The sequence below is a fragment of the Lolium perenne genome, chromosome 7, assembly GCF_019359855.2.
Source record: "Lolium perenne isolate Kyuss_39 chromosome 7, Kyuss_2.0, whole genome shotgun sequence".
NCBI lineage: Eukaryota > Viridiplantae > Streptophyta > Magnoliopsida > Poales > Poaceae > Lolium > Lolium perenne.
Genome location: NC_067250.2, coordinates 269,440,574 through 269,453,051, shown reverse-complemented (window position 1 = coordinate 269,453,051; position 12,478 = coordinate 269,440,574). Strand labels below are relative to the sequence as shown.

Below are 12,478 nucleotides of genomic sequence, written 5' to 3'. Positions count from 1 at the left end.
TTGGCCTCATAATAATTCATTAGTGAATCAGGGTTCTCTCTCCAAGATTAAGTATAAGTCCATATACTTGAGTATACCTCTTTAAGTTGAGCTCTTCTGAATAGGTAGGGTTTCTCTAGGGTTTATGATCATTACCAAGTTGTAATGATCACAACACTTGCCTCTCTATAATTACTAGAAGAATAGGTTCCTACTTACTATCAAATATTAGCTAGGTCAAGTAGGGTTTATTACTTGACTTATATTTCTTGTATCATTGGTTAGTATCAACAAGTACCTCACTTGGATAAGGTTTAAATATTAATCTAGGTTCTATTGAATGCATAATATAAGCATATGAATGGTGCTCTCCTTTCTCTAAGGTTTTAATGGAATGAGTTGGGAAACAAGGTTGGAATGATCCAAAGTTAATGATGAATGAATATGAGTGTTCTTGACTTGGTTCAAGCATTGTAGTTGAACAGATATACCATGTGACTCATGGTAGGAACATTTATTTAGTAGAAGACATGGATAAGATAAGTAAAGAATAGTTTCTTAATTAATTGTGTTCTATGATTTAGGATTGAATAATTATTCATGTGTTGTTGTAAGAAATGTCATGTTGAGATCTTTTATGAGATCTTGTAGTTGACCCTTACTTAAGGTATTGTTTGTTGTCAAACTAGTTCCATTTGATCTAGTCCATAGATCAAATCATCTCTACCCAAAACAAGGTTTTAGAAAAGATCACAGTGAAGTTTATAGCGCTTGACTTGATGATCTACTTCAATTCCAGCAAGTCAAGTGAAACTTCAGTTATTGTGGTAAGTTTTATTTGAAAGCGCGAAAATTCCCCGGATTTTCTATGCATGAATACGATGCACACTTTGGTGTTCTCTCATTTTATTGCCTCTAAACCTGGGATATTACAAAAGACTTCTTGCATTGTGATCGCAGGGTTGTTTGAGAGGGATATCTTTGACCTCTTCCTCCCTGAGTTCGATAAACCTTGGGTGATCCACTTAAGGGAAAACTTGTTGCTGTTCTACAAACCTCTGCTCTTAAAGGCCCAACACTGTCTACAGGAAAATGACTGTGCGTAGACATCAGGGATGCGCAGCGCCAGCAGACGATCCTTCACCTTGAAACTCGTTTGAAAAACATCGAGGGTAAAGATTCTGACTTAGCTGCCAGTTACTCAGCGTATCTTACATGTAAATATGACTTGCTTATTTATTTGCGATCTTGCTTTCCGCCTTACAGAACAACTCGCCAAGCGCCCCTCCGTTGACGCCATCGGATTTGCTCATACCATATCCTTTACCATATATTTTTCTCCAAATCACATCGAAGCGGCTATTGATCGGTTTCGTATTCGAATGCGGATATTCTAGACCACAAATTCAAAATTGGAAATGGAACGGTCTCGTATCGGAAACAAAAATAGTCGGATGTATGATCTCATCGGTAGATATTTACAGTTCTTGCAAACCTTGAGAGGGATTTAAACTTTCAGTCTTATGTAGTTAAGAAAAAATGACATAATACGCCAAAGTCAAGCATTAATAGAATTTAGAGCTAAACATGCTCACCAAATGAATTTAGTAACTCAACAATTACTAACTTTGCAAGATTGACCTTGGCTTTTGACTAAAAAAGTCGGAATATCCGGTTTAAAACCTTTAGGCTGTCCTAATTAATTTTTTTATAAAATTATCCGCATGCTATCTATACTGTATCCGGACACCACTTCGGAATATGATATCCTTATCCACCGAATTATTTAAAATTGGATATGGATACCTAAAACGGATTTGGTGGTTTCAGTGCGGAAAATATCCTATCTGTCTACACCCCTAGTAGGTTCCATAGAATACACGGCGACCTAAAATGTATACGCTCATTAAACCACGATGTTTTCTAATGCCGCTCCTACCTGCCACCGACCCTAGTGTAATTATGTGGCAGTATCGACGATACTATGAAAAATATCTATACATACTCGCTGGCCGTCGGGAATGGAAATCCGCCTGGAAAAAATACTTTTGGCGAAACATTCTCGGTGTGACGTCCAAAAAAATCCGCGAGGTAAGGGGGATTTTTTTTTATACCGATCAGTGCTATCCGGAACAATTACAAGGACATATGGTGGTTTTGTGAGCAAATTTTGAATTGTTGTGACTATTTGAAGACTTTGCCCGAAATGTAGTGGTTTTGTGCAATTTTCTCTATTTACGACTGATTGAGCATCAAAATGCAATTCAAGTGGGCATACAATTACTCCACGACATAGGTGACGCTGGGCCCGTAGACAAGGCCCACAACTATAATAATCTTGTGATGCACATCACTTTTTCTCAACGAAATCATAATTTTCTCAAACCAAACTAGATTTGAGGAAAAAAGGAGCACAAGCAAAAAAGCCAATCAATTCATTGGTTTGTGGTAGGGAAAGGGGAAAAGCGAGCGAGCGAGCGAGAGGAGACGCGACCGTCGAACGCGAGGCCGCGAGCGAAGCAGAAGAGAAAGCAAACCCACCCACCAGCCACCACAGGCGAAGCGGCGGAGGAACCAGCGGCAGCTCGACGGAGCCCATCCGGCTCGCCGCCGGCCTCCTCCTCCTCCCCCTCCGGGGCCCGACGGTATACCCCCACCCCGCTCCCAAATCCCCAGTATTTCTTCCGCAATCGCTATTCCCTCCGGTCAAATTCGGTGGCAGATCCACCGTCTGCAGCCCGAATCAGAATGTTTCCTCTGACTGACGAGTGCAATCCACCCGCTCCCCCGGATTCCAGCGGTTCCATGGAGGACGCCTCTGACCAGACCGCCCGCGCCCCGCCGGCCGGGGAGTGCGAATGGAGGGAGGAGCTGCGGCAGCAGCAGTCGCAGGTGGAGGCGCTGCGGGACCGGCTCGTGGAGGTGAAGGTCGGGATGCGGCGCTCGGAGGACGACTCCGGGCGGGAGCTCGAGCACCTGTGCCGCAGGGTGAAGGCCATCGCCACCCTGCTCGCCTACCTCAAGTCCAAGGCCAGGATCATGGCGATACCGCACCTCGCGCACACCTCCTGCGGGATCAGGGCCCAGGACGGCGTGGGCTTCGTCGACCGCCACGGCGTGCCGCTGGCCGACTGGTCCAAGGCTGCCGAGCCCGGGTCCGGTGAGGGCGCCGATGCCAACGAGGGGGATGGAGATGTCGACGACATCCTCAAGTCCATCCGCGTGGTGACCGACGTCATGGAGTCTCTTGTGAAGAGGGTCATTGTGGCTGAATCCGAGACTGCTAACGAGAAGGAGAAGGTGCGGATTGGGTTGGAGGAGATCAGGAGGAAGACCATGCAGGTCGAGTCCATGTCGGTGAAAGTCGAGGAGATGGAGAAGTTTGCGGTCGGCACCAACGGCATGCTGAATGATATGAGGCAGCGGGTTGAGGATATGGTGCTGGAGACCACTCGGCAGAGGGAGCGCGCTGCTGAGAATGAGGAGGAGCTTAGCCGCGTGAAGACCGACTTTGAGTCGCTCAGGACTTATGTCAGCACGCTCGTCAGCGTCAGAGAAACTCTTCTTTCGTCGGAGAAGCAATTCGAGACGATGGAGAAGCTTTTTGACAGGTACTTTCACAAGTCTCATGCTGTTTCTTTTACTTGTTGTACGCGTGGATTGTCATGTGGGTTCGCTTTGCTTGGATAACTTTGCCTAGTTTGACCAAGAAAGCTTTAAGGGAATGGCAGATGCTGGATGGAGAAAGATTACAATACTAGTTAATTTCCATTTCCCAATTTTGAGCAAAACAGCATCACTAACCATTTAGTACAGTACATACATTTTGGCACATTTTGATCCATAAGTGAGTCCTGGTAAAGTCCAGTAAACTCACACAATGCTGTGAAATGTGAGTTAGCATGACCATGATTATCATCTTAGCAATACATTGAGTCAGCTATGCATGGAACCCAACTGATCTTGAATATTTACCCCCCTCCCATCCCACAAACCCAAATTAGTATGTTGGAAATACAAAAAAAAAAATCTACAGGTATATGATACTAATCTGTTTAGTATGTTTAATTTTTCTATTAACCATTCCAATCTATTTATCTATTCATTGGGATCTACTTAAAAGTGGACTCTAGGGCATAAATTAGCACTTGTATGGCATCCCCAGGGTTGTTTCTCTCGATCACATACTGTTATTGCTTCATCTGCTCCATCATCTCTGAGGGGATATGGTGAGAGGCTTGCTGATAGCTGCTATTAATTTAGTTAACTCATGCAGCTGTTGATTAAAAATGGGCACACAACATGGATTTTCTACTTATGTTATTATATAAAACATTTTGTATAAAAACATGTACTGTTCTATTTGTCACTCTTTGTCATGTGATAGAGATATAAAATGCTTTAAGTAGTTTCTAGTAATCTTGTTTCCTGTTGGCCTGCATTTGGGCCAAATTTCTACTTGCTGCCTTCTGAACCGATAGGTCTTTCAGTTCCAGATATGACATTTTCGATCATCAATATTTCTACCCCTTTCGTGGCTTTCAAACTAGAACATTAACTGAAGGAAAAAGCTCTTGAGTTGCGAAACCATAGGGACACATTCTAGAGGACAAGTAGATAAATCATATGCCTTCTCTTGTTCTCTCCATACTTTCTTCTGTTCCCTACTTCATTCAGGTGTGAGAGTGTGTGACTACTAGTCATCATACCATAGTCTGGAAGGAATTATACAGAGAAGTCTGCTGGTTAATTAAAGAGGCGGGTCATTTAGAGATCAAACTTAGTTCGCTCCTGTGCAGCCAGCCAGGCAGCAATTGAGGGCGAGAAGTCGCTTCTGGTTTGTAAGGTTCCAGGCCTTGTTTCCATTCAAAGGGCCGCTTTGTAAATATTAACCACTTTTTACTAAACGAATTTGCAGTGGCTGTGCCCTGTGATTTTAATTTCTTTCCTTCCTCACCTCCCTTCCACAGTAAAATAGGTCTCTTGTTTTGCTGCACACGAGTCACAAAATTTGTACTCTCTCCGTTCCAAATTAAGTGACGCAGCTTTTCTCCAAAATGAGCGAGCATACACACTAAAACGTGTCTAGATACATGCCAAATCTGACCAAAGCTTCGCCAGTTAATTTGGAACGGAGGCAGTAGGTACTATCATGCATTACAGTCTCCCTGCTGCCTGTACCTGGTTAGCTATTAAGGGGTAAGTTGTACTGTCAAGTAATTTATTATGATTAATCAGGTAAGTCTAGGACACACTGATAAGTAAAGTATCCAGTCCGTTATCTACAACCAATCCAGTATTTAGCTTCTTATGTTCATGAACAGGCTAGTCGCGAGGACAAACCAGCTTGAGACTGAGAAAGCGCAGAAAGAAGCCGAAGTCCAGAAGGTGATGGAGGAAAACGTGAGGCTACGTGCCATGGTAGACAAGAAGGATGCACAGCTCCAGGCGATGAGCGAGCAGTGCAAGTTCATGGCGCTGAACCGTCCAAACTAGCGGGAGATACACACCAAAGAAACCTGCACTCGTCCAACTGATGTCACTTACAGAATTACACAGCGGCAACAGCAAAAGAAGAAAATATCCTGGATGTCTCGAATAATTGCTATCAGGTTCCAGGGTCTGTGATTCGTGGCGCAAAGCCAATTGTGAATTGTTTTACCTTAGAAGATGTGGTGTATTTGGAATCTCAACCTGACATTTGTATCTGAATGTGTGTAAAAGGCTGGGCGCGTTTGTCCGGTTTTGTAGCAAATCCATAGAGATGTATGTATAACTGCTGTTTCACCTTTCTGCCTGAACGCTGATTTAGCTGCTGTTGTGTCACTGTGGTGATGTTAACTATAACCGAAATGTGCTCCTGAGAGGTTTGTACATTTTCGCCTCAGCTCTCTTAAGTTAAGCCCTGCTTTGCATAGCTGTGCTTTGAGGCAGTGTTTCACCACTTGATCGGAGTTTGAGCAGATGGAATGACAATATATTTGTGCTTTAAAATCGGTGTGGCCTTTGATGTGTGATGCAAAGATGGCATCCATATGACAACACATCTACTTAGAGCATCTCTAGTAGAGCCTGAAAAAGTGCAAACCTAAAAAGTGGTTTTCAGTCTTTCGAAAACGTAAGTTCGTTCGATTTTAACATTTTGACACTGACGACGGATCAGAAATCGTAAAAATGGAACTGAAAAGCGGAATTCGAAATGGCGCAGGTAAATTAGGCGATGATCATAGTTCGACATGAAATTGATGCTCTGATTGAGCATCAAAACTTACATTGTTCGACAAATTAAATCTACATTACTGGTACACCGGCGAGCGAGCTAAAACAAAATGTGGCCAATATAGTGACCTACGCGAGCGGCGTTGCCGGTGGTGGCGCAGTGTGTCGGCGGCAGGCGGCGCCGACGCTGTCGTGGACGATCTTCACGTGTCGTCGGCGTCAAGCTCGACTATTTCGAGCTTGACGTGGCGGACGCGGGCCTCCCGGCGGGCCGCCTCGTATTCACGGACCTGGCGGACGGCGTCCGCCTCCTCCCGGCGGAAGCGCGCGAGCCTCCGCCTCGCTGACGGCCTTGGTCTGGGCGAGGACGGCCTCCTCCTCGTCGCTGCCGTGGATGTAGTCCCCGGCGGAGATGGTGGGCGACCGCGCGGGGATGAGGTCCGCGTCGTCGCCGCTGTCCGCGACGGGGCGCGGCTTGACAGCCGGACGATGATCCCTCGCCGACGTTGCCGTACTTGGTGAGCTTCCCTGGGGGCATGAGCCCCCAGTTCGTCCACCGGCGGGCGCTGCGCTTGCACGCGCCCTCCGACCGGTTCCATTTCCGCCGCTCCGCGTTGGTGCGGAAGACGGGCGAACGCGGCGGCCAGTCGCCGCCGCCCAATCTGGCGCCACGACCGTCGAAGCCGACACGGGACGCCATCGCGCACCAGCGGGCGCTAGATCGCTGCATGGGGCTCGCTGGATTGCTCGCCGGAAATGGTGCTTGGCGGCGGCGAAGGGAGAGGAACGACGGAGGGGAGTTGGGTTTGCAAACCGAACTCCTATCCACGAACCCTTTTAATACGGGGCGTGCGGGGAGTTTCTCGGGCCCTGAACTTCTTTTACGGGTTGACCCATCTTTTCGGGCTCCGTTCTGCGACAAATTCACCCGAAACTCGTAAATCTACCGGAAAAATTCAGTTCCGGCGGGAATTTACGGTCTCTAATAGACGTTAGAGATGCTCTTAGATGTTTTTCGCTCTTTCAATTGCATTACCAGTACCAGTTCAAGGTTGATATGTAGAAATTGTTTGTTTTTCTGTTGTTATTTTCCTACTTTTGAGCTTGTGTGTGCTTGTGGGTCCCATTCGTCAGAGGAATTTACAGCACGGATCACGATCTAATCCACTGACACTGAATTAAACGTGCCAAACAAACCCAACCGAACCAAATGACAAAAAAAAAGGAACGCAAAATCCAACGCGGCAAGCCGATGACGACGCCGGCCTCCACGTCATCATCCATCCCATCCTATCTCAGCTCACTACAAGCCGAGGCCGTAGACCTCGTGGGCAGGCAGCAACTCTCTCTACCTCTACTAGTAGATCCACACCGCCTGCAAAAACCCAAAGACCACCACCACCGCCGCCTCCTCCCTCGCCCCTGATCCGATCTGACGGAGCCGGCCATGGCGGTTAGGGTTTGGCTCTCCGCCATCCTGCTCGCCTTCCTCCTCGCCGCATCCCCCATCGCCCAAGGTAAGCGACCCTCACCCTTTCCCCCCACTCGATCTCCGCCGCCCAGATCCGCTCGGCTCTCTCGCGCGCGCTCGAGAATTCCGCCGCGGTGCCGCGGTAGATCCGCCGGCTGCGCGCCTCCGCCGCGCGGGGATGGGGCCGATCGGGCTCTGTAGGGGTAGGGCTGGGGTTGCATCGGACTTGGAGCGGGTGGGTTTAGGCGGATTAGATCGCGCGTTCGTCGGGGTTTTAGCGCCGTTGGTGGGTGCGGCGGGTCGAGGTCTTGGATGGGTTGGGGTTGTAGGTGGTTTGAGCGGGACTTACCCGAGAACGCTGCTTCGAGCGCTTGGATGTTCTACCTGTGTTTGCATGTTGCGGGTAGTGGGCTCTCGTGTCGTGCGAAATCGAATCAGCAGCTTCCGAAATTGTTCTGCGTTGTAATTTTCCCTAGTGTAGGTTAAGTGGCTAGAACTTTGAAGACACCGTCTCTTAAGAAGCAGTTTGAAAATTGGGATCTATTACAGCAGATCATTCATTGGTCTATAATGGGAAATGGTGTCAGTAGCATGAGTTCTGAACATTTAAAGCGCTAATTAGTAGCAGTGCTCGCATTTTAGCTCTATTAGCCAGTGTATTTTGTTACTAACTCGTTAGTACTTGGATGCTTTTTCACAGAAGAATCCATTATCCAGTTCCATGTCCTAGTATTGCTAGTGTCTCTGCACATCAAATTTTTTTACGATCACCAGGGACATGCAGTTGTTGCGAACTTATGAATTCACAGAAGTGATAATTCCATGTTGCTCAGTGTCTTCAACGATAATGATCACATATTACATGCGCGATTGTTTCCTTCCATGTTGCATCTATAGACTGATCAACATATTTCGTCCCTTCCTGCAGTTGCTGGGACTCAGTCAGAGGAAGATGCTGCTATGGCAGAAGTTGTCGAGAGTGCTGATCTAGGGTACGTCGGTGATGATACCCCGGTTTCCAGTGATGCACCTTTGACCCCCGCTCCTGGTGTGGAGACTGTATGCGTCTTCCCCAAAAATGCTGGCAAAAGTAAGTAGTAGCATGCAATTTTGTTGAACCTTTTCTTCGTTGATCAGCGGATTGGCCTTATGAATGAATTATTATACTATTATGTGTATGAAATTGCAACAACATATCTTAAATTTCAACCATACCTGTACCTCTGTTACTCATGGTACTTCCAAATGATGATAAAATAGTTACTTTTATTCATCTGAAAAGATTTCATGAATATCTGTACAGTTTGATGTATATATTTAATTGCATGCCAAAATGTGAAATACCTAACTTTCTTGAGAAACCATTGTGTTGAGAATCTGCATTATATTTTTCTTGAGCTCATTAATCCATAATCTGTTAATTTTATTGTTTGGTTGCAGTTGTACCAGCAGGTGAAGAAACTGAGCTATTGGTTGGCCTGCAAAATGACGGTAACTTATGATGCTTCCTCGTTCCAGTTCTTCATTGTGGCACTCTGATTTACTAAGCTAGCGTTAGTGTTGGGCTTGGGATACCTCCATTTAGCCTTTTAGCGGTGGTTCTGTTTCATCCATGCACATCGCTTGCTTTATATCTGATTACTTACTGCAAGTTCTCCTACCTTTGGTTGCTATCATCTACATTTGGTTGGTTTGTAGTAGTAGTACATTTGGTTGGTTTGTAGTAGTACATGAGATTGTTTTAGTGGGTCATTAACCTCAGTTTTTCGTCCTCCACTCCCATACTACTGTTATTTAACTGCCATTTTTGTGACAAAATCACAGTTTTCTTGCGCTTGCTACTTTATTATCCTGTTAGTTCCTGTTGACCAGCTCACACCCGTCTCCATTGTGTTAGCAGGTGAATCAACTTTGAATGTTGTTGCTGTTCATTCAACTCTCCACCTTCCTTACGATCATCGTATGTATGGCCAAAACCTTACTGTCCAGGTGAGGAAATATATGATCTTGTTACTTTTATCTTCTATAGTCTATACTAGCTGAAATAAATGAAAACTTGCATTTGTGGACGGACGCACCAGCCAACTGTCCTACCCAGCCATCATCATTTACTTGATTCTGATTTCCCAAGACATAGTTGTTACTTTTGTAATAGTGAGAAATAGTTGTGAATGTTCGTTGATTTTTCTCTGGATATTTGTTTTCCTTGTGCACATGCATTTATGGCCTTTTTCCTATTGAAGTTGTATTGATTTGGACAAAAGAGGGTAGAGGTCCTAGATCTGGACTGGATGGGTGTGACTGGGAGTATAGTAGATGTGGACTTGAGGGCATATAGGAGCATGTGGCTTGATGTTGGGAGAGATGCGTGTGGGAGCAAGGGCAGTAGATATTTGTGGACCCTACTATGATTGCAGCAATCTCAATTCAGAAACTATATTAGCATGGCATAAGTTATAGCGATTTTGGCCGTTTGGGTAATAAGGTATTGTCCAGGAGATGAATGGAGGCGCAGCAGCAAAAGATGGAGGGTAGTGCCTAATGGTTAGGATAGTGAGGTTGACAAATTATAGGGCCAATCACTTTTTTAGAAGCCAAATACATACTTAGGAAGATCTCATGTCTTGTTTCTTGCAGAGTTTCTACAATGCATCAGTTCCCGTCTCTGTGCAAGCAACCTTTCCCTATACATTTGCCGTGAGCAAGTTCTTGCAGGTTTCACTCCGCAACCTTTTCCTTTTCTTTACTTTGAAACAGCCATATACTGAAGATGCTCATTGTTACTTCTTAGATCTGATACTTGTGTCCTTGCAGCCTGGGGCATATGATCTTGTTGGTTACATAGTGTATGAAATCGACCAGCATCCGTACCAGAATGTCTTCTACAATGGCACCATTGAGGTTGTTGAGGTTGGAGGCTTACTCAGTGTTGAATCTGTGTTCCTTATTACCCTTGGAATTGCACTCCTTGGTCTCTTTGGATTGTGGGCTTATGGTCAAGTGCAACAGCTCTCAAAGGTAATTTCTCTTCTTGACAGCCTTATGTTATTATGCTATGCTGAACTAGCTTTAAATCTGTACATGGGCATTTCTCCACTTCTTTCTGTTTCCTTACTGCGGTTAGTTTTCTTTTTCTTGAATTGTGAGATGTCTATTGGGCGATAAACTGTCTGGGACTGATAATCCAGGCTACTTCCCGGTGACTGTTTACTGGGTTCCCTTAGGATGTGTTCGGTTTTGGAACCGGGAGGAATGGAATGGAACGGTTCCATTCCCAGAACACATTCTTGTGTTCTTTTCTGGAATGGAGTGGAATGGAATGGTTCCAGAAAAGGGAATATTCCCTCAATATGCGGAACCGACCGGTCCGGCCGATTCGGCCGGACGAGGTGGAACGGCACAGTAATGCTGGGCGATTAACTCTAATTTAATCAAGTTTAGCAATAATTAATCAAGATTAATTATAATTAATCAAGATTAGGAATAATTAATCAAGATTAGCAATAATTAATCAAGTTTAGCAGTACTAATCAAGTTTAGCAAATAATTAATCGAGTTTAGAATAATTAATCGGGTGACTAATCTCACCCATTCCATTCCATTCTCATCCCATTCCAAAACCGAACACAGGGATGGAACCGTTCCGTGACAATTTTTTTGTCCAAACCGAACACAGGGATGGAACGGTTCCGTGACAGTGGAATGGAATGGTTCCATTCCATTCCACCTAATTCCCAAACCGAACACACCCTTAATATATTGTTAGTCCTGAATCCTCTTTACCTGAATCGTGAATCCCCTTAGGATCTAGAATTTACCATATTATTAGCGGTGAACGCAGTAGCTGTTACTTCCTCCTGGCATCACTAGTTATTCATTGCAGAAGGGGTTAAAGTAATTAATGAGCACATGCTGTACACATGCTGTGAGATGTATGATTTGTGTTTAATTAGCACTCATCTAAGAGTTGTGTATTTATCTCATAAACTTTATTCTATGCTGTAGAAAACAAAGAAGGGACCCAAGGTGGAAACAGGAACTGGAACAACTGATGCCAACATGGATGAGTGGCTGGAGGTATCTTTTGACTTACCACTGATACCTTTGTTCAACCGAGTCTAGTGTGTAAGATTAAGTAATAATATATTGTTTTGTTTTCCTTTGCAGGGTACTGCGTTTGCAAAGGAGAAAGCCAAGAAAAATAAATAGATTCAAGGTTGTTGAGCCTAGTTAATCATGTGAGCATCTAGAATGAGACAATTGTGGGTAGCCCTTCACAAGTAACTTGGATAGATGAGAAAGCGGAGGTGTTTGAGTTAGTCTCGTGGCTGCACATCTTGTTGACACCATTTTCGACCTTGTTGTGTACTTTACAGAAAGTTTTCTTGAAACACAATTTTGTTGAAGGTATATGTTATGAATGGATTTCTGATCTTAGTTGATCTTAGATCTGTGTGATTTCACATGTATTTGTTAGTACTGCATTAGATGGTTTGTCCTTTCACCATCTTCTTATGCATCGGCCAGATCCTGTAGGTTTGATTGTTTGAAGTCTGTTCCTGTACAAGTCAAATTGATCACTTGCTGAACATTTTAATTTCTCAAGTCAAATTGATCTACATTGCTTATGTTGGAGGATCCTCTCCTGCCAACGATAGAGTTATCACCGGAGCAGCATGAAGGCGGCTGCATGAGACGGATCTTCTTGTTAGAGCATCCCCCCAAATGGCCTGTATCAGGCCCAAAATTGAACCCCATCGACGCGCGAGGCGGCCTGATAAACAGACTGGCACTCCCATGCCGGCTACG

The 12,478-nt window shown here is 45.0% G+C and overlaps 2 protein-coding genes across 3 annotated transcripts; both read left to right on the top strand.

Moving 5' to 3' along the window:
• Positions 1-2,424: 2,424 nt before the first annotated feature.
• LOC127312820 (uncharacterized) lies at positions 2,425-5,790 on the top strand. Of its 2 annotated transcripts, none has more exons than XM_051343376.2 (3): positions 2,425-2,624; positions 2,717-3,590; positions 5,304-5,790. In XM_051343376.2, exons 2-3 carry the CDS (start codon positions 2,728-2,730, stop codon positions 5,473-5,475), a joined length of 1,035 nt encoding a protein of 344 aa, XP_051199336.1. In that variant the 5' UTR covers positions 2,425-2,624; positions 2,717-2,727; the 3' UTR covers positions 5,476-5,790. The 2 variants fall into 2 exon arrangements, with proteins under 2 accessions (XP_051199336.1, XP_051199337.1); XM_051343377.2 differs by having other exon boundaries at positions 2,428-2,624; positions 2,778-3,590.
• A 1,747-nt stretch (positions 5,791-7,537) lies between these two features.
• Positions 7,538-12,116, top strand: LOC127312819 (translocon-associated protein subunit alpha). Its single transcript, XM_051343375.1, has 8 exons — positions 7,538-7,715; positions 8,598-8,759; positions 9,110-9,160; positions 9,570-9,658; positions 10,307-10,384; positions 10,484-10,687; positions 11,675-11,746; positions 11,837-12,116. Exons 1-8 carry the CDS (start codon positions 7,646-7,648, stop codon positions 11,876-11,878), a joined length of 768 nt encoding a protein of 255 aa, XP_051199335.1. The 5' UTR covers positions 7,538-7,645; the 3' UTR covers positions 11,879-12,116.
• The last annotated feature ends 362 nt before the right edge of the window (positions 12,117-12,478 follow it).